General features: G+C 44.0%; 1 protein-coding gene across 1 annotated transcript in view; it reads left to right on the plus strand.

Moving 5' to 3' along the window:
* Positions 1 to 204: 204 nt before the first annotated feature.
* Positions 205 to 21542, plus strand: part of tasora (transcription activation suppressor a) — a 64408-nt gene continuing 43070 nt past the window's right edge. The window contains 1 exon segment of the mRNA XM_034149904.1: positions 205 to 753. Coding sequence (XP_034005795.1) covers positions 360 to 753 — 394 coding nt within the window. The 5' untranslated portion in view covers positions 205 to 359.

Below are 21542 nucleotides of genomic sequence, written 5' to 3' on the forward strand. Positions count from 1 at the left end.
GTGACGTCACGGACCCTACGTCTATTTATAGATACAGTCTATGCTCGTACTGCACTATTCCACATGCTCACTTTATTTTATAACTATTTTTCTTTTTGTATTGCTCTTGCTATCTGTATTGTTATTATGTTGCATTGTTGGAGAAGCCTGTGACATAAGATTTTCAACAACATAATTACTCTGTAGCTATGTCAGTTTGACAATAAAGAACCTTGAACCTTGAAGCGGATTCCACACACAAGGTGGTATTTCCGGTAATGTCCAGAAGTAGGCAGTAGAGTGACATGTAGTAAAATACCAGCTGAAGTTTAGCCTCAGTGAAGAAGACCTTTGCTACAGGAAAAGCATGATGGCGCGGGATGTGTGTTGTTTCTTCGCCTCTCTGCACTGCGGGACCCGGAGGTAACAGCGGTGTCACCGCGGGGCTCAAGCCGAGAAACAGTGACACACTGACGGTTGATAAGAGACGCGTCGTTGTGGTTGAGAAACCAACAATGGAAGAGGACCTGACTCGGAAGGAGGCAGCTCGCCCGCCGAGGAGGGCGTCTGCCGCTGCGGCGGAGGTTAGAGCTAACGATAGCCTGCAAGATGGCGAGGTTTACCCGGCCTGGGAAAGTCAAGCCGGTCCGGAGAGATTCGGTGCTGCTGCCGGGAGGGCGGAGCGGAGGAGCTGTGCACCGCTGGCGGTTCACCACCGGCACATGCCGATGGGGCTCCTCAATATACCCATACCGAGGAAAAAGGAAAACAGAGGTCGGTTTCTGTTTCGTAAAGTCACAATATATTAACCAGAAGCTGTATATGTTCACGTAACATTACACTCAAACTAAAGATATTAGTTATTAACCCTAGTTACCAGTTTATTTAAAGTTGGTAGGCTCGAAAATATGCATTCTCAGGCAACATCCAAAGTCCATTTCGGTGCCCGTTTGTTTTAGTTACAACACTACACATGACTTATAAAGCAATGTTAATGCCATATATTCAACAGTGCTGTCAGATATATTCATTATAAATAAACTATTAAAGCTTTGTTTGAAGCTGTTATGTGTTAAAAGCTTTATATATACAGTCTATGGTTAAAAGGTAGAGGCTAACTGTAAAATCAAAGATGCTAGTTAGCAGTTAGCCATCTAACTTCGGTGCTTGTTGTTGACGACTTATTTTAGTTACCAGCTAACTGTAGTTTTGTTTAATTGATCTAAATGTACATATTCATGAACTTCTGCGTCTTAAAGCCTTACTTCAGCTTTATGTTGATCGTATCTAAATGAGTATTAGCTATTTTAAGGTAAGTATTCTCGATTTGTTTACATTTTTAGAAAGTTGGGAGTTTGTGTGCACATGTTTTGTGTGGGGTACTCTCTGCTTGTTGTGTTAATGGGAACTATATATAATCAGTAAGACACACATTGAAAACCAAGCAAGGACATGTTTGATAGTTATCCTTTTTATAGATGGAACTTGACGTTTTATAAGATAGATAAGATAAAGATAAAACTGTATTGGTTCTGGAGGAAACTATAGTGCACGAGATTGCTCAAAAACAAACAGTATGAATAAATATAAAGTGTATAAGAACACTAACACCAGTGAATTTAAGAATAACAATTAAAGGAAGATAAAGTATAAGAAATGAAAATATTGCTATGATATTGAAAGTAATGTTAAAAAAAAAACATCACCAAAACATAACAATAATACAAAAGCGAAATAAAGAAGTAATACTGAAAGATAAAAAGGTAACTTAATTGGAATTATACATTAAAATGTACATTTAGAAAGTGTCTATGAATTAACAACACCAATGCCTAATAGTAGGGATGCTCCGATCGGCCGCCGATCGGTATCGGCCGATACTCACTCTGCCGATCGATCGGTGCTCTCTAAAAATGCCGATCGCATGACGTAAAACACATTACACTTTTCTCTGTGCGCGGCAAAACAAGCTCGCCAAAATGGCTTCACCGGTCTGCAGGGGTGGATCTATGGGGGGGGGGGCAGCTGCCTAGAAGGCCAGGGAGAAGAAGTGTGTCTTAATAGTAGATTTAAAAACCCCTAGGGTCTGGGCCGACCTCACATGGAGGGGCAGAGTGCTCCAGAGCCTAGGGCCAGCTGCTGCGAAGGCTCGGTGCCCTCAGGTTTTAAGCCTGGTCTTGGGCACTACCAGCAGCAGCTGGTCAGCAGACCTTAAAGCTCCCATGTCATGCTTTTCCGATTATTACCCGTCCCCTTGTGTGTTATGAAGGTTTTTATGCATGTAAACGGTGTGCCGAGTCAAAACCCTCAAAGTACACCCTGTAGCGAGTAAAACTCTTAACACAGAAAATACCTCCCCAAAACGCCTCGTTGGAGATACGTCACTGCCCATTTGAGTCTTCCATTTAGTTCCGGGTACGGCATGATGTCATGCGGTACCCGGAACAAAATGGACCAATCCCGAAGAGCTATGGCCACACCCAGCGGCGCTGGCCGCACCCTCTGCCAGCCTAACATTTACTGTTGGAAGCTCTGGTTCAGTTCACAATCGATCCAGTCATGCCAATGCCAAGGACCTGTTTCCTGAAATGTGAGGAGAAATCTGAGCTGTTTGTCCTACCGACGGAAGAACCACGACGAAGTCAGTGGTTGAAATGTCTTTTTAACACTGTTCCTTCAGAGGTTCGAAGAACGTTACTGTGTGCGCGGCATTTCACAGACGAAAGCTTCCAAAACATTGCCCAGTTTGAGGCCGGATATGCACAGCATTTGAAACTGAAGGACGATGCTATTCCTAGTTTGTTTGGACCGTTTGGAGCAGGGGAAGATTCGGGTACACAACCTGTAAGTTTGCATTGTTATTTGTGTATTTATCAAACAAGACTGTTTAAATGTGTAAACTGTGTCGGACTGCTAAGCCATTGACACAGTGCTAACTGTGCTAACTAAGTTGCTAGCGTTTCCATATATCAACTCTAATATCAGCAGATGGCCTTGCATACATGTATCTCATAGCAGGAGAATGTCTGCATTCACACACGAATACTCATAGACAGTATACTCCGGGTGATTTGCCGTACGGTCAGTCGCGAAACGTAATTACATTATAGCTGGCGTAGCGTGTATGCTACCGAGCTAACCAACGGAGCTAGACATGGGTTTGCTCGGGAATTTTTTTTTGTTATGCCAGCTACAATGAATGTAGCAGACTACCCGTATAGGATTGCAATTGTAAACACGTTCTTGCTAGCCTAATATGAATCACTAGCTTTTGTTCATAGTGGTTTTATTACACTAAACAAGCCCAGCTTACTGGGCTAACGACGTTGCTAGCGTTTAAATATATCAACTACAATGTCAGCAGATGGCCTTACATGTTTGTCATGGCAGGAGAATGTCTGCAGTCACACACGGAATACTCATACAGTATACTCCGGGTGATTTACCGTACATTGACAGTACATGTACATGCTAGCGCAAAACAATGTATTCATGCCAGTTAGTGATTTGCATTTGATTTCGTCCAGCCAGATCCTGCCGGACAATACATGACGGGACTACCACACTGATGCATCGTCCTAAAAAGCCCCGGCTGCAATAGGCAAGATGCCGACAACGGGGAGGAATTGATGATATACCGTGTATATATGTATATTTATGTTCATTTTGTACATTTCTAAAAATAAAGTTTAATGGAAATTAGGGCTGTCAAGTTAACGCGTTAATAACGCGTTAACGCAAAAAAAAATTAACGCCACTAATTATTTTAACGCGATTAACGCATGTGTATTTTTTGTCCTCGGCCGCCGTAGTTTCAGAGCGCATCGAGTTTAAAATACCATCTACAAGCTGATGCTGACAGCCCCGCTCCTGCTGCCCGCTTGTGGCAGACCACACTTCCACGCTCACCGGCAGGCCCGGACTGGCCATCGGGAGGACCGGGAGGGTGTGTGTATGTGTGGCGCGAGCGAAGCACACCTTACGTGTTGTTGTTAGCATCTGGTGCTAGCTAGCTGAGCTAACGGATATAAGGAGCTGTTTCAATGAAAACAGAGGAGCGACATTTCGCCGACAACTGCACCGAGCACTTGACTTTATGCAGGTAGCCAGACAGCACACTCAGCACGGATAGTGCCGCAACACAGCTCATACACACAGGCATATATGCCTTGAGCTGCACATAGCTCCAACGATCCTCCACATTCACACACACACACACACACACACACACACACACAGTATTGTATGAGAGAGGTTCTAGGTTGTATTGAGGCGAATATTTGTAATGTTCAGAGGTTGTTGTGTTTAATATTCATGAGAATATTTGTCATTGTTCAAATGATAATAAACAAACATATAAAGCATATTTGTCCACTCATATGTTGATAAGAGTATTAAAAACTTGAAAAATATCCCTCTAAGGTACATTTAGAACAGATAAAAAATGTGCGATTAATTTGCGATTAATCGCGATTAACTATGGACAATCATGCGATTAATCGCGATTAAATATTTTAATCGACTGACGGCCCTAATGGAAATACTTAGTAGGCCTATCCTTTCTTCCCTGAATTATTTGCTCCTATAACATATCATTCATATATAGCAAACCATGATTTGATTTCTCATCAAACAGTAGTAGTTTATTACAGGTAAAAATAACTTACTCTTTGTTATGACCGGCTCGTAGGCCACAACGGAAAGACAAGGAGACATACATGAGTTTACAAAACCACGGCACATTTATTGTGGTAAATGCAGAGATAGGTGGTCGAGGGGAGAGGATCGCCGAGTTCGTCCTTCTGCAGCCGCTTTGGAGAGAGACAGGGGCCGCCGTGTGACTCCGGGCAGCTGGGCTTAATAGCACCTCGGCTCCGGCCAGGTGTCCGTGATCGCGCTGATTAGCCTCTTAAGCTCCACCCCATCGTAAGACCTGCAACACACCTGCACAAAGGCCCTGGGGCCATCACACTCTTCTATAACAACAGTTGTAGGTTCGGTTAGTTAGCGTATAAAATATACGGCTGTACCGACACCATTATAAGACTGATGTTCCGAGAGCGAGCCGAAAAAAGCACTGTTAGACATGGGCGGAGCCTCTCTGGTGGTTGACTAATCAGAACAGAGTGGCCGAGCTGACCAATCGGAGCACACTAGGCTCACAGGGAGGGGGGGGGGCAAGAGCTCCAACGAGTCGTTTTTGGAGAGAGTGAATATTGCTGAATACACATACTTTACAGAGATGCTGTATGCGAAACCAATGTGAGTTTGGAAAATTGCACAGTATAAATCTATTTTAGTATACCTCAACAATGTAATTATGATCAGTGGAAATGGCCATGACATGGGCCCTTTAAAGCTCTGGCTGGGGTGTAGCGCTGGAGGAGTTCAGCTATATAGGCCGGAGCCAGCCCATTTAGTGCTTTAAAAACAAATAAAAGGATTTTAAAATCAATTCGGAACCAAATTGGAAGCCAGTGTAGTGAGGCCAGAATTGGGGTGATGTGGTCACGCTTTTTGTGGCCAGTCAGCAAACGTGCAGCTGCGTTTTGGACTAGCTGCAGGCGTTTAATAGAGGCCTGGTCCATACCCACATACAAAGCGTTGCAGTAATCCAGTCTCGAGGTTACAAAGGCGTTAATAACCCTTTATAAGTCTTTAAAAGATAAATACGACTTGGTTTTGGCCAATAGTCTTATTTAAAAAAAAAAAGCAGGATTTGACTACGGTGCTGACCTGCTTGTCGAATTTAAAAGCGCTAGTGAAGGTCACTCCAAGGTTCATGACAGAGGGGAGGATGTTTTTATTGAGAGAGCCCAGAATATCAACCGGAGAGGCTGGAGGTTGGGGTCCAAAAAAGATGACCTCAGTCTTGCTCTCGTTGAGGTTGAGAACGTTTTTGCTCAGCCAGGATTTTATCTCTGTTAAGCAGTCCATCAACTGCTGTAGAGTGTTTGATATTTGCTTTGAGAGGCAGATAGATCTGCACATCGTCGGCGTAGCAGTGGAAGGGAATATTGTGTTTTGTGAGAATTTACCCTAGGGGCAGTATGTACAGTAAAAAGAGGATGGGGCCCAGAATAGAGCCTTGGGGAACCCCATAGGTAAGAGGGGCTTTGGCAGAGGAGAAGGCACCTAGCTGCACTGAGAAGCTACGGTCTATCAGGTAGGACCTGAACCATGCAAGGGCAGAGCCTGTGATGCCAGCGGACTGTTCAAGCCGTGACAACAGGATGCTATGGGCCACAGTGTCGAAGGCAGCTGTCAGGTCTAACAGCACCAGGACAGCTGGGCTACCTGAGTCGGCGGCTAGGAGTAGATCATTAACCTGTTACGCACCATCCGCCCGGTACCTGCGTCATTTGCAGGAAACAACGTCTAAGGAATCTTAATATTTAATAAAACTATGAATGTTTTATATCCATGTAACGGGAAGAAACTCAGCTAACTGATATTTTTAATTTTTTTTCCCAAAAAAAAAACCACAATGCTAACACTCAGCCTCTGAATTAGCCACGAGCGAAAAAATTTAACCTAAAACGGCACTTAAACTCACAATAACTCCCTTATTACTTATCCTAGATGCACAGCCAACCACTCGTTTTTGGTGTCCTGGAGACACTGAATCTAGTGGTGCCCACCTCAACACTCAGTGATAAACATTTGCGACGCTATAAACGAAAGCGTACATCATAACATGTGGAGCTAAGTAGCTAGAAACGCTAACATGGCTTACCTTGGTCAAAACTGGTCTTCAATGGCATTAAAACGATAAAAAAACGATGCTGCAGTTAATCCATAGGTTCATCCAATGTATCTGTGCCCTCTTTGAAATTATTTCTGATAATCCATAAGCAATAAAACTGCTTTTTCGTTTCCAAATGGCAGAGCTAGAAATAGCTTCACTCTGCTGGACATTTACATGCGCGCAGCCCCCACCTTTTCTCTTCACAATGAGTGTGTGTGTGGGCCTCCCCCTTCGATTCTATTGGCTCTGACGGTCAGAAAGAGGTGTCAACCATCCAAATCGACCAAGGGGGGCCAGAGATATGGAAAAAAAAACATTTTCACCCAAATCACCTCAAAGGTGGGGTGGTTTTGGCTAAACCTCTCTAAAAAGGTCAAATGTCACTTGTTTTGCATCAATCTTGATACAGGGTACTTATTATATGTTGTACTTTGGATTCCTAAAGCTTTTAGTCTACTAACCCATCATCCAAGGGTAGTTTTCACTATCTGTAAAAAAAAAAACTTGGACAGACACTATAATTTACAGTTTTTTACTATGTAAAATCTGAATTTTCTTTAAAATAAAAAACATTTATATTGATTCTGACACTTCTACATCCAACTCACAGATGTAACCTTGCTTTGATAAAAGAAATTATTCATATAACCCTTTTAGAAGTTAAGTTGTAGTCATTTGTTTTGGGCATGTCATTTTCGAGCCTGAAACATGAAAAACAGGCTTGGTGCTTAACAGGTTAAAAACTCTTAAAAGGGCTGTTTCAGTGCTGTGCATGGGTTTGAAGCCAGACTGAAACTTTTCATGGATTCCATGCGTGGTTAAGAAAGACTGCAGCTGGGCGTAGACTACTCGCTCCAGGGCTTTTGATAAAAAAGGTAGCTGGGAGATGGGCCTAAAATATGCGAGAATGGAGGGGTCGAGATTTTTCTTTTTAAGTAGTGGCTTGACCACGGCATGTTTGAAGGCAGCTGGGACACATCCTGAGCTAAGAGAGGTGTTTATAAGTAATAAAATACTTGCTCCAACTGATTCCAAAACATCTCTGAGAAGGCGAGACGGAATGCTGTCTGAGGTGCAGTTTGACTACATCCGAGAGAGTAGAGAGGGATACAGGCTCAAAGTGGTCGAGGACAGCAGGGCACAGAAAAGGAGCAGGATCTGGAGTAGCACTAATGTGGGCTAGCCTAAGAGCAGATACTTTTTCAATAAAAAATTTAAGAAACTTATCACAGAGTAGTCGATGGCACAATAGAAGAAACATCACAGGGATTAATAATAGAGTTGAGGACATTAAAAAGAACCTGAGGTTTATGGCTGTTTTTGGAGATTAACAGAGAAATGTGCTCTGTCTTGGCTGCTTTGACTGCCGTCTGGTAGTCGGAAAGGCAAGCACGAAGGATTTCTAGGGAGACATGGAGTTTATCCTTTTTCCATTTTCTCTGCACGCCTGCAAGCGCGTCTGAGAGCACGAGTACAGTCATTGAGCCACGGCTCTGAGAGAACTTTGGTGGGTCTAAGCGTAAAAGGAGCAACAGAATCCAGTATTAGGGTACATGTCGAGTCAAACATGGAGATAAGCTCATCAGCACTAAAAGCACAGTTCACCTCTAATTTACAGATCGGAGAAGCATTAAAAACATCAGAGAACTGTGAGGCAGTCAAGGGGTTAATCGAACGCAGACGACGCGCAGGGGCACGTGATTCGACTCCTGCGGAAGGGATCGAAGTTGTAAACAGAACCGGTAAATGGTCTGAGATACGTGTTGCTGCACATATTTCATCCACAGATACAGACAGTCCAAACGATAATACTAAGTCCAAAGTGTGTCCTTTTTCGTGTGTTGGGCCAGCCACGGACCGAACGAGACCAAAAGAATCAAGGAGATTTAAAAAGTCCCTAACCAGAGGTTTGGACTCGCAACACACATGGACATTGAAGTCTCCGGAGATCAAAACACGATCATATTTCACCATGATCCCGGACAGAAAGTCAGAAAAGTCATTTATGAAATCCTTATTGCACTTTGGCGGACGATACACGACTGCGCAGAGTATAGGCGAGGCTGGGTTCAGTTAAAAAAGCTGCAACTCTAAGCTAGTGTAGCTAGTTACAGGGTGAAGCAATCGGCATTGGAGGCTAGCTCTAAACACTGATGCTATGCCCCCACCATGGCCGGTGGTACGGGGGGAGCTGAAGAATGTACAGTCAGGAGGAAGAAGTTCAGAGAACGGTGTATACTCGCCAGCGTGGACCCAGGTTAATTTGCCTACTTGAGGCTCCCACTACCTGTTAGCATCTAGCTCTCCTGCTTACAAACATTTAGCCACCCCTGCTTATATGTATACATCTTGACGCAGTTTGGCATTGGTGCATGGGACAGTAATTGCCCTAACCTTTTACACTCAAGAATGCCATCAAAACACCCTGGGGATTATGTGCTACTTCAGAGAGCTAATACACAGATAACAGACCTTAAGAAGGACATCCGACGGCTTTCTGACGAGCTGAAAGAAAAAGACTCTCATGTCCAGTCTCATGGAGGTGGCATCGGTGCAGTCTAAACAGCTTGTCTTGTTCAGTGCAACTATCCATGACACAGTTCTGTGGGATCCTTCCACCTGTCCACGGCCTTCCGACTCCTCAACACCTGGCCATCAGCAGTCGTGGTCTGAGGTGGTGCGCAGGAGCTTATTGAATGGGGAGACTTCACTGCCTCGCCTACGCCTTCAGAACCGCTTCACGACCCTGTCAGACGATCCGGTCCATCCAGCTGGTGCTCCCGCGGCACTGACCCGTCCAGATGATCCGGTCCATCCAGCTGATGCTTCCGTGGCACTGACCAGTCCAGATCTGCACCCTGCCGACACTGCAACTCCTGCGCCGGCAGCCGACAGTATTTGTGCTGCTTCCCAGGCCACTGTGAAGTCAACTCGTCTGGCGACCTCCTCACGTCGTAAACTCCTCAAAGAGGCCGTGCTGAGACACTCTGGAAGTTTTCCGGGCCCTGAGCCGGCAAGGAAATCCTCTCCCAGCCCAGCTGTTACTGTCTCACCACAACACTCTCCTGCTTGGTCACCACACCCTCAATCACCAGCATCTCCTCGTCCCCTTTTCGCCCCAACCACATTAATAATCGGGGATTCCATAACCAGAAACATCCGATTCTTCAATGCAGCCACACGCTGCCTCCCTGGAGCCACAGTCCCGGTAATCCAACCCACACGTCACTCACGCTGCCACACTCGCCACTCACGCTGCCACACTCGTCGATCAGAGCGAGCGGAGCGCATTTTCTCATCCGCCTCACGGAGCGTGGAAAGTGAGGGGCAGGGCTGCCTCTCTTCCGTCGGCGTGGAGAGGAGGTTTACCTGTGCACCTGTGCTGTGCTGCTGTGTGGAGGTTTTTTCCCCGGGAAGTCGCGGAGAGACGGAGCGGCTGCACGTTGTTGCTCGGGCTGGGGCCTCCTTTTCCACCTGTCCAGTTTGTGCTGTGGCGGGGACCTGCTCCACCACTTGTCGTGTGCTGCTGTCCTGGCGAGATTTTGCCCCGGGGACGGGGACGTAACAGAGAGACCGAAGCGGCTTCGCGTTCGGGCTGCGGCCTGCTTTACACCTGCTGTAGCTGAGGCCTGTATCCACCTGCTCCACCTGTCGTGCTCTACGGTGCCGAGGAGGTTTTACCACGGGGATATCGCGGAGAGACCGGAGCGCCTCTACGTTTCGGGCTGGACCTGCTTCGCCTATCCTGTACTGCTGTGCTGAGGAGGATTTTCACCGGGGACATCGCAGAGAGACCTGAGCGCCTCTACGCCTCGAGCTGGGCCTGCTTCGCCTATCCTGCTGTGCTGAGGAGGTTTTGCACCGGGGATATCGCGGAGAGACCGGAGCGCCTCCACGTTTCGGGCCTGCTTGCGCGCCTATCCGGATGCTGTGCTGGTCTGGGAAAATGGCCCCTATCGTGATTTTGCTATGCCTGTTTTGGGCATATTTTGGACAATGAGAAGTTCTCTCGTCCTCCTGAGAAGTCGACTGGGTTCAGGTCTGTTCTACCGCCCGCAGTGGACATCCCCTGTAAAGGTTCGGATGTGTTACACAAACAATTACTGGTTGCCTTGTCATAGACATTCAGTTCGACAAATGTTTGTCTTTCTCACTTTCCTGCTATGATGGTTCTTCAGGACTGCTTCTTGAGCTCTAATCTCACTTTCGCGGAGTTTGCTGGTGACTTTAAAGCAGATGACAATGTATGTGTGTCGGTTAAGAGGAAAAGGTGCTTGTTTTTTTTGCTATTATTACTATCAGGGAATGTACAACTAAACCCTGGACCGCCCAGTAGCAGTAGTAGTCAGATAGCTACTCCTGCTGATTTTAATTCTAGATCTGGGTTGGGATTCATTCACTTAAATGTGCGCAGTCTGTTACCTAAGTTAGATTTTGTCCACATTTGGGCGAGCTCGACTGATGCTGATGTCATTGTCTTATCAGAAACGTGGCTAGATAAATCTATTTTGGCCTCTGACATCTACTTAAATGGTTATAGTGTATATCGTACCGACCGTCCTAAAAAAGGTGGTGGCGTTGCCATTTATGTGAAAAATAAGTTTTGTGTAACCAAGATGCTTTCCAAATCTATTAGTAAACAACTAGAATTTTTAGCCTTAAATATCGAAGTAGCAAAGGGTCAACAGGTCATGGTGGTGGGCTGCTACAGACCCCCCTCAGCTGTCAAGGACTCTTTATCTTCATTGGCAAAACTTTTATCTCAACTTGACTACAAGGAAATAGTGCTGCTTGGTGATTTTAATTGGGACTGGTTAACTTCTGTGTCAGAGGATTTAAAAAACCTTGGTATCTCTCTGAATGTTACTCAGATTATAGACAGTCCTACTTGCCCTAACATTAAGTCCCCAAATAAATCCTCCTTAATTGATCTCATTTTAACTAATGTTCCCCATAAATACTCATCTGTGGGAGTATTTGCAAATGATCTGAGTGATCACTGTGTTGTAGCCACAATTAGGGACACAAAAGTCCAAAAGGTTAAACCTCGCATTATCAGTAAGAGAGACAAAAAACATTTTGTGGAGCAGGGTTTTGTACATGATCAGTTTGATTTTGATTGGGGTAAAATCGATCTGTGTGCTGATGTAGAAACTGCATGGTCTTATTTTTATCTTGGTTTTATGGAAATTATAGATAGACATGCACCTCTGCGTACATTTAGAGTGAAGGGACGAGACAATCCTTGGTTTTCTGCTGAATTATCTAGTCTCCTACATGAGAGAAACAAGGCCTGGGCAAAGTTTTATTGGCGGCAGAACAGTGAGAACACAACTCAAGAGTTCCTCGTGGAACTACTTCGAACTGACAAGTGCAAATGAAGTCAAATGCAAGCTCTGCGAAAATACTTTTTTTTTTCTCTCCCGCGGGGAGTGGTGTCGAATAATCGATTAATATTCGCCAGGGCTGTCCGATTTTCGATTTTGATCATGGTCAGTTTCTGGCATCCCTAATGCGGACGATACCGTTATGTACTGTGCAGGTCCCTCCATTAAGGAGGCTGTTGTTGAATTGCAAGCTGTTTTTAACATTATTCAGACTCAGCTCTCTGAACTAAAGCTTCTTTTAAATGTTGATAAAACCAAGGTAATGCTCTTTTCAAAAGCTAAAAAGACACCAGAGCCTGTTTTAGATATTGTAACTACGCAAGGAATAAAACTTGAAGTGGTTACCTGTTACAAATACCTTGGTATCTGGCTTGATGACTGTCTCACTTTTAAACGTCATGTCAATAACCTGCTTAAAAAACTGAGGGCTAGGTTTCTTCTACAGGAACAAGTCCTGTTTCTCGCTTGAGGCCAGGCAAAGGCTAGTCACTGTGACCTTTTTACCTGTGCTGGACTATGGGGATTTGATTTATATGAATGCACCTGCCAATTGCCTGGTCAAGTTAGATGCTGCGTATCACAGTGCACTGAGATTTGTGACAAACTGTAAAGCATTAACCCATCACTGTACCCTGTATGCAAGGGCTGGTTTGCCTTCGCTAACTGTACGGAGGCTCAGTCACTGGTACATTTTTATATACAAAGCCATGTTAGGGAAACTTCCATCCTACATCTGCTCCCTGATCTCACGGCAAATTGTAAGTGGCTACTGCCTGAGATTGCATGCTGTGGTTTTATTAAATGTGCCAACTGCTAGGACTGTCTTAGGGAAGATAGCATTTAGATGCGCAGCTCCACTGTTTTGGAATAGTCTGCAATTGAAATGGAAACTGAGCAATCTGGTGCCACTAAATGTTTTTAAAGCTCGGTTGGATGCTACTCAATCGGAAGCTGTTGGTACCTGTTCATGTGGATAGTTATGTAAATTGTAATCCTGTAATGATGCTGTATGATGTCCTTTTTGTTGTTCTGTTTATGTTTTTATGTTTCATGTGGAACCTACTTGAGCAGGTCTCCCTTGAAAAAGAGATCAATGATCTCAATGGGATACACCTGGATAAATAAAGGTTTGAAATGAAATGAAATCCTGGATAAACTCCCGGGGCTGCTGCACTCACTCCCGTCATCTGTCAATAGACTAATTGTCCATGTTGGGTCGAATGACACAGCCCGCCAGCAGTCAGAGCTGACAAAAAATGATTTTGAGAAACTTTTTAATCTTCTACGGAGCTGTGAAAAGTCGGTTTTTATCTCCGGTCCGATCCCAACGCTGGCCCGCGAAGCAGGGCGTTTCAGTAGGATCCTCAGCCTCCACACTTGGCTCCAATCCGCCTGTAGAGCTCACGATTTAGGTTTTATTGACAATTTTAATCTATTCTGGGACCGACCCGCCCTCTTCAACACTGATGGAATCCACCCCAGCAGGTTGGGTAGCCGCATGCTAGCGGCTAACATGCAGCACGCTGTTCAGACGTCTCCCTGACTATTTCCACTCCATTTCCACACACCCCCCTTTCCAGCAGTGTCATCTCAGGCCACCGTTTCCACTGCTGGAAACTTTTCAAAGGGTCTGAACATTTCTAAGCTTGTGGTGACTGATGTAGCACTCTCCGATCATTCCTGTGTTTTCTTTGAGAGCTCTATTACCGTCCATACAATTGTTAAGAAAGAGGTAACCACTAGACGTCACTTAACTGAAAATGCAGAGGAAATGTTTGCTCATATTTTTACTCCCTCAATTGCCCATGCTAACTTCTCAGTAAATGAGCTAGTTGATCATTTTAATTCTAAAATAACAAATGTCATGGATACCATCGCTCCCATTAAAACAAAGGAAGTATCTAGCAAGAAAAAATCTCCATGGAGAAAAGCCATGACTGTGAGAACAGCAAAAACTGAGTGCAGAAAAGCTGAACGCAGGTGGAGAAAAACAAATCTCCAAGTTTACTTCGAAATATATAAAGAGAGACTCTGCGTCTATAATCAGGAAATAAAAAAGGCACGACAGTCTTTCTTTTCTGACATCATTACCAAAAATAAAAACAACTCGCGTGCTTTGTTTGCTACCGTCGACAGACTAACAAACCCCCCAGTGTCAGTAGCTTCAGAATTTCTATCCAGCAGGGCCTGCAATGAATTTGCCGCCTCCTTCACTGACAAAATCATGAAAATTAGACAGGCAGTCAGTGCCTCTGCATCAGGTACAGCCAATGTTTTGTCCCTGTGTCCACCTAAAGTCAATCCAGACATCATGACACAATTCCGTCTGATAAATGCTAATGACCTGGAAGACATTATTCAACATCTGAAATCCTCCTCCTGTAGCCTCGATATTATTCCGACAGGATTTTTCAAAACTGTTTTTCCCTGCATGGCCTCAGATATACTACACATAGTAAACAAGTCTCTTCAATCAGGTGTATTTCCGCAGGCCCTGAAAACTGCAGTAATTAAACCGCTCCTAAAAAAGCATAACTTAGACACAACCGTAATGAATAATTACAGGCCAATATCAAACCTTCCTTTTTTAAGCAAATTGATTGAACAAGTTGTTTTTCAACAGTTGAGTCATTTCATGTTTTTAAATGACGGTTTTGATGTGTTTCAGTCGGGCTTTAGACCTAACCACAGCACTGAAACTGCACTTGTAAAGGTCTTAAATGACATTAATTTAAACACAGACAGTGGCAGAATATCAGTTTTAGTATTATTGGATCTCAGCGCTGCATTTGACACTGTTGACCACAACATATTGCTAGACCGTCTAGAAAACTGGGTGGGAGTTTCAGGAACAGCTCTAAATTGGTTTAGTACCTACTTAAAGGACAGAAAAAACGTTGTCTCAATAGGCAACTACACATCAACTTTGACAAATATGTCATGCGGGGTTCCTCAAGGCTCCATCTTAGGACCTTTGCTTTTTAATATTTATATGCTACCTCTGGCTGAAATGATTAAAAAGAGCGATCTAAGCTATCACATCTATGCAGACGACACCCAGATTTATTTTAAAATCACACCAGGAGACTATTCTCCGATTAGAACACTGAGCAAGTGCATTGAGCACATCACTGACTGGATGACTCAGAACTTTCTCCAACTGAACAAACAAAAAACTGAGATCATTGTTTTTGGAGCAAAGAAGGACCGATTAAAAGTAATCGCAGAGCTTCAGTCGGCAGACTACAAAACAACTAATAAAGCCAGAAATCTAGGTGTAGTGATGGACTCAGACCTGAATTTCAACAGCCACATTACAACAGTCATTAGGTCTGCATACTATCACCTGAAGAATATATCGAGGATTAAAAAACTAATGTCACAACAGGACTTAGAAAAGCTTGTCCATGCTTTTATTTTCAGTAGACTCGACTACTGCAATAGTGTATTCACAGGGCTGACAAAAAAATCCATCAGAAAGCTGCAGCTGATTCAGAACGCTGCTGCACGTGTCCTCACTAAGACTAAAAGAGTGGATCACATCAGTCCGGTTCTGAAATCTTTACATTGGCTTCCAGTCGGCCAAAGAATTGATTTTAAAGTACTATTGCTAGTTTTAAATCATTACATGGTTTAGGACCAAAGTATATTGTTGAACTCCTACATAATTACGAGCCATCAAGGTGCCTCAGGTCTTCTGGGACGGGTCTGCTATCGGTTCCGAGAGTAACAACAAAACATGGAGAGGCAGCATTTAGCTGTTATGCCCCGACACTCTGGAACAAACTGCCCAAATCATGCACGTCCGCAGAAACGCTTACTATTTTTAAATCGAGACTAAAAACATATCTCTTTGCCGCTGCTTTTAATTAAGCTGCTCATATTCAAACTACAGTATGCCTTTTAAACATGTATTGTATACCTGTGGTGTTTATTTTAATTATTTTATTATCTTTGCTTTGTAATGCCTGTTATATAATGTGTTTTTACTGTATTTATTCCTAAAAAGTATTTTAATTTGTTTTGTAAAGCACTTTGAATTGTCGCGTACAGAAAAGTGCTATATAAATAAACTTGCCTTGCCTTGCCTTACTTAATATCGCACGTCCTAAAAAAAAGATAAGAAAGAAAAAATCTCCTGTTATTTATTTTTTATTTTTTATTTTTTATTTTAAAATCGCACTTCCTGCGATGTGAATATCGTCACGACACGATATATCGTGCAGCCCTACCGCCTGAGCTAAGGTGGGGGGCAGTGAACCCTGCTGGAGTGCCTCTGCATATACTTCCCGCAGTTTGCCTGCACATTTTTTAATAGAATTCAATAGGGAAGCCGTCCGGTCCCGGGGCTTTACCACTTTTCATACTTTTAATAGCGCGATTTATCTCGTCATTAGAAATGTCCCCCTCTAAAGCCGAGACACCGTCAGGATCTAGTGTTGGAAGTAGGGGTGTAACGGTTCACAAACATTTCGGTTCGGTATGTACCTCGGTTTTTAGGTCACTGTTCGGTACGTTTTCGGTACAGCAGAAAAAATGATCACAAAACATAAAATATATATATATTTTTTTTTAATTATTATTAAACTGTGAACTCAAATAAATACAAAATATAATAAAATAAACATTAAGGTGCAGCATTTCGATGAACTGAAATCTGTGCTTGAACTGTACTGTAGTACTCTGTTCTTGAACTGTAATGTACTACTCAGACCTAAGCAGCCGGCAGCTTGACATTAGGGCTTGCTTCTCATTGTATTTTCATTTTTTTTTTTTTTTAAATCCACTTGTCCACATTGCAAAAGGGCAGATCTGCTTGCACTCACAATATCTCCTGCTGTGGAGAACACCCTCTCGCTAGGGACAGAGGTAGCAGATACAGCCAGGTAGCGCTTTGCCAACATGAGGATATTTGGCCTCATTGGTCTTCCACCATGCAAGTGGGTCGGAGTCCAGTGAAGTGCTGTCCGCTGCCATGTATGAGGTAACCTCTCCCTTCACCAGCTGCAAAGTGGGCTTGTTTCTCTCCTCAGTCTTGAAGAGCTCACCAAACAGTTCTGCCATGGCTGACTTCCTGATAGGAGGAGGAGGAGGAGGAGGAGGAGGAGGAGGAGGAGGAGGAGGAGGAGGAGGAGGAGGAGGAGGAGGAGGAGGAGGAGGAGGAGGAGGAGGAGGAGGAGGAGGAGGAGGAGGAGGAGGAGGAGGAGGAGGAGGAGGAGGAGGAGGAGGAGGAGGAAGAGGAGGAGGAGGAGGAGGAGGAGGAGGAGGAGGAGGAGGAGGAGGAGGAGGAGGAGGAGGAGGAGGAGGAGGAGGAGGAGGAGGAGGAGGAGGAGGAGGACTCCAGATTCCTCTGGGTCTGCTCTCCCTGCGGATGACATGGCTCCTGCTGTGTCTGTGGCCTCCCTCTGCAGAATTAAATGACAGAAATAATGTTATATTTTACATGAGTACTATTCACATTGTAACAGCTATAAAATGTTTCAAATTAAGCAAAAATTGAATTTATGCATAAGGAAATTAATTAATTGTATACCTGTTCTTCAATGGCCACAATCTCTGTAGTGAGACTGTTGTAGATCTGTTCACGGCAGGCATTATCCACATGAGAAAGGGCCTTGAACCTTGGATCTACAGCTGTGCATTTATGAAGAAAGTCCTAAAGAGCAGGGTCAGTGTATCTGTCCTTTAGGCTCCCTCTGATGGCAGCTTTGACTTCCTTCACAGTTGGACAGTCCTTCTCATTTGGTTCCATGGATTTAATCAGCATTGTTTTGAGAGGCAGGATCATTTAAACTGATGGAGTTGTTTCAGTGCACATCAGTGTTGTGATCGTTTTTAGGGGTTTAAGGACCTCAATTACCTCCTCTGCCATTCTCACATCCTGGTCACTCAATGTATTAATGTTTTTGTTTTTCTTGAGGGCCTTTTCTGTCAATGCTGAGTAAACAGATACCGCTCCACCATGTCATAACTGGAGTTCCAGCGAGTGGGGACATCATGGATGAGTTTGTGTTTTGGCACATTGAGCATCTCCTGTTTGCACTGCAATATATGTGCAGCTGTTGTGCTACGGTGGAAGAAAGACACAACACTCCTGATTCTGCCTAGCAGCTTGGACACCTGGTTGATTCCTGTTGCTTTTTGTGCTGCTAAATTTAATTGTGCGAGCAAAGCATCCAATTTGGGGGCCCAGTCCAGCTTCACTGATTGCATTGACAATGTTTCTAGCGTTATCTGTTGTGACTGGAATTGTGTTACCTGGTCTCTCCAACTTCCATTCTGACACTACCTCCTTCAGTACCTCTCCCAGATGTATGCTTGTGTGCTGTTCGTAAAGGGGGCGAGTTTGCAGGACGTGGCTTTGCATGTTCCAGTTGTAGTCGGGTGTAATGTAGTGCGCCGTTACAGTTAAATAACTCTCGGTGGCCCTAGATGTCCACCCATCGGTCGTTAGAGCAATAGAAGATGCCTTGGATAGGTCGTGTACAACTGTCGTTTTTACTTTATTGTAAAGTGCTGGTATCACTTCCTGGCTGAAGTGCGGACCAGAGGGAACCTCGTAATGAGGCTCGACCACTCTCAACATGTGTTTGAACCCTATATTCTCCACAACGGAATATGGTCGCATGTCCGCTGCTATGAAAACACCTATGGCGTTTGTGATAGCTTTGGCTCGGTCGGAACTTTTTGCGAGTGGTGGTGGAGGTGGATGATAGTGGGAGTTGGGTTTGCACTTCAGTAATTTTTCGTTTGGTACCGGTGATATTCACTTTCGGGTGATGCCTTTTCAAATGCGTGTGCATGTTTGTTGTATTGCCGGCCGCGTAACCAATTTTTGTCGAACAATGCCGACAAACAGCTTTAGTCCGGTCCACCTGTCTTTGTCCGTCATCGTTGTATGTAACTGCGAAACCAAAATGTTCCCAAACCGGAGACTTTAATGATGCTGGAGGATCTTCGAGCTCAACTTTCTCATCGTTCGCCATTTCGAGAGTTCCCCAACCTACTGACTACATTTGAACGCATCCCTGTGACCAGCTCTCATAGCATGCCTCTTGTCCAATGAAATGACTTGGTTGCTTGGTACGCGTTGAACCCAATGTGAGCAAATGACACTGAATGCTGCGAGATTACTTCCAAAAAGTTGTTCACGTTCTCAATTTTTTACGTTTAACGTTATATTCGTTCGGTACACTTCGGTACACTTCGGTACACACGTGTACCGATCCGAAGGGCCCGTACCGAATAATTTAATAAATAAAACATATAGCTGCGCCCTAAAAAGAGTTAACTGATTGAATTATGACTGAAGATCGTCAGCTGTCTTCCTCTTCCGTGTTTTTCCTCCAATACGTAAAGGCTGTAGCACCTTTGACAACTTCTCTCCACATATCAAACATACCGGTAAGCCAGCATAGTTTGCTGTGAAAGCATATAACTCTAACCACGCAGAATTAAACCCTCTGTGTTCCTCCGATACTTTTATTTTCTTTGGTTTATCCATAGTTCGCTCATCGAGCCGGGGGTCAGGTTATTCACCTGCAAGAAAAGGTGCTGGTGCGGGACCGTAGCAGGATATGACACATATTTTAGTTGACCTAATTAAAACCGTTTAAAAAAAAAAAAAATTATGTGTCACAGTATCACCTCAAAATACAAGATACGAAACATTTTCAACCGTGCAACAAAATATAAATAGTCCTACAAATATTTTTATTTTATTTCCTTCTTATTTTTATCTAAGCTCAAGGGAGCCAGAGTAGAGGGCTTAAAGAACCGCATGCGGCTCGAGAGCCGCGGGTTGCCGACCCCTGGTTTAGTGTATTCTATCAATGTCCCTGATCCGATTAGCAAGTTCTGTCATTCGCTTTGTCTTTTTTCTGCTAATACTGATTGAATATGATATTATTTGCCCACGAAGATAAGCCTTCATGGCCTCCCATACAATGCCTATACTCGTCTCTGGTTGACTGTTTATGTCAAGAAAGGTATCGATGTGCGTGGAAATATAATTAATAAAATCTTCATCTAACAATAAACGTGGGTTTAGACACCAGATCCTTTGTGGTGGTACATGGTTTGGAAAACAAGGTTTCATGGTCTCTGTGCTGTGGTCAGAAATAACAATGCTCTCATAGTCACTGGACTCAAGCACAGAAAGTAACTTTTTATCTAAAATGAAGTAATCTATTCTGGAGAATGACTGCTGGGCTGCAGAAAAAAATGAAAATTGTTTAGATGTTGGGTTCTTGAATCGCCATGGGTCCACCATCCCGCATTCTTCAACGAAGGAGTTCATCACTTGAGCTGAATTTGACAGTGGAGAGGAGACGGTGGAGCGGTCCAGAGTGTGATTGAGGGCACAGTTAAAGTCTGCCCCCAAAATTAGGTGATGGGAGTTTAAAATCAGGGAGCAGAGAGAAGAAATTGCTAAAGAAATCGGCATCATCTGAGTTGGGCGCATAGACATGCAAGCACAATAGGTGTGTTGTACAATTGACCTTGCACTATGATATAGTGGCCATTTTTATCTGCAATTACTTTAGATTCCACAAACTGTACATGCCTACGTATCAGGATCGCTGCACCCCTATATTTGGTGTTGAATTTGTAGTGGAAAATGTGAGAAAAAACATCCTGCTTGAGTCTAGAGGGATCAGAAGTACGTAAATGAGTTTCCTGGAGATAAACAATGTCTGCCTTTAGCTTCTGGAGGTGGGAAAACACTTTGCTGCGCTTTACTGGATGATTGAGACCTCTAACATTCCAGCTAACGAAAGTAATTGCAGCCTTACCCACACTCAGTGCCCTGTTTGCCTGGGTCATTGTGGGACCTTCGACAGTAATCTAGCCCCCTGTTAAAAGGGTCACCTTAAAAAAACTGAAATAAAACACACAGCAATAAGAACATGAACACCATTGAGAAACTAAAATAGAAGGAAAACAAAACATTTTCGTTTTTGGTCCATATGTAATTATAGTGGTTGAAACAACATTCACAATAAAGAGTTGGTCCCTCTCCAACTGAGAGACTGCTACCCGCCCCCGATAACACTTGCACCTCAACATGAACAGCTTACCTGGCGAGATCAAGCCCCGCCAGAACCATCAATAGCGTTAGATAAACCTTGTGCTAATAGATTTAAACAAACCTCCAAGTTGAACATTCATAATATGGTCTCGGTAAAAGTAACATACTTAGTAACTAGTTTGGACAAAGTATGCAAACATCCAGTATTGATTGTTGAATGTAAAGTAAAGCAAGAAAACCATGAACCTCCCCAGGAGAATAGGAGAGCCGTTGTTTGAACTAGCAGGCTGTAAGCCAACTGACTGTGTTATAATGAGGGCTAGTGTGAACAGCGCCAGCTGGCTTAACCCGCAGGGGCACAACACAACAATATTCACGAAACTGTGTCTCAGGGCTT

This window comes from Trematomus bernacchii, unplaced genomic scaffold (assembly GCF_902827165.1).
Source record: "Trematomus bernacchii unplaced genomic scaffold, fTreBer1.1, whole genome shotgun sequence".
Taxonomy (NCBI): Eukaryota; Metazoa; Chordata; class Actinopteri; order Perciformes; family Nototheniidae; genus Trematomus; species Trematomus bernacchii.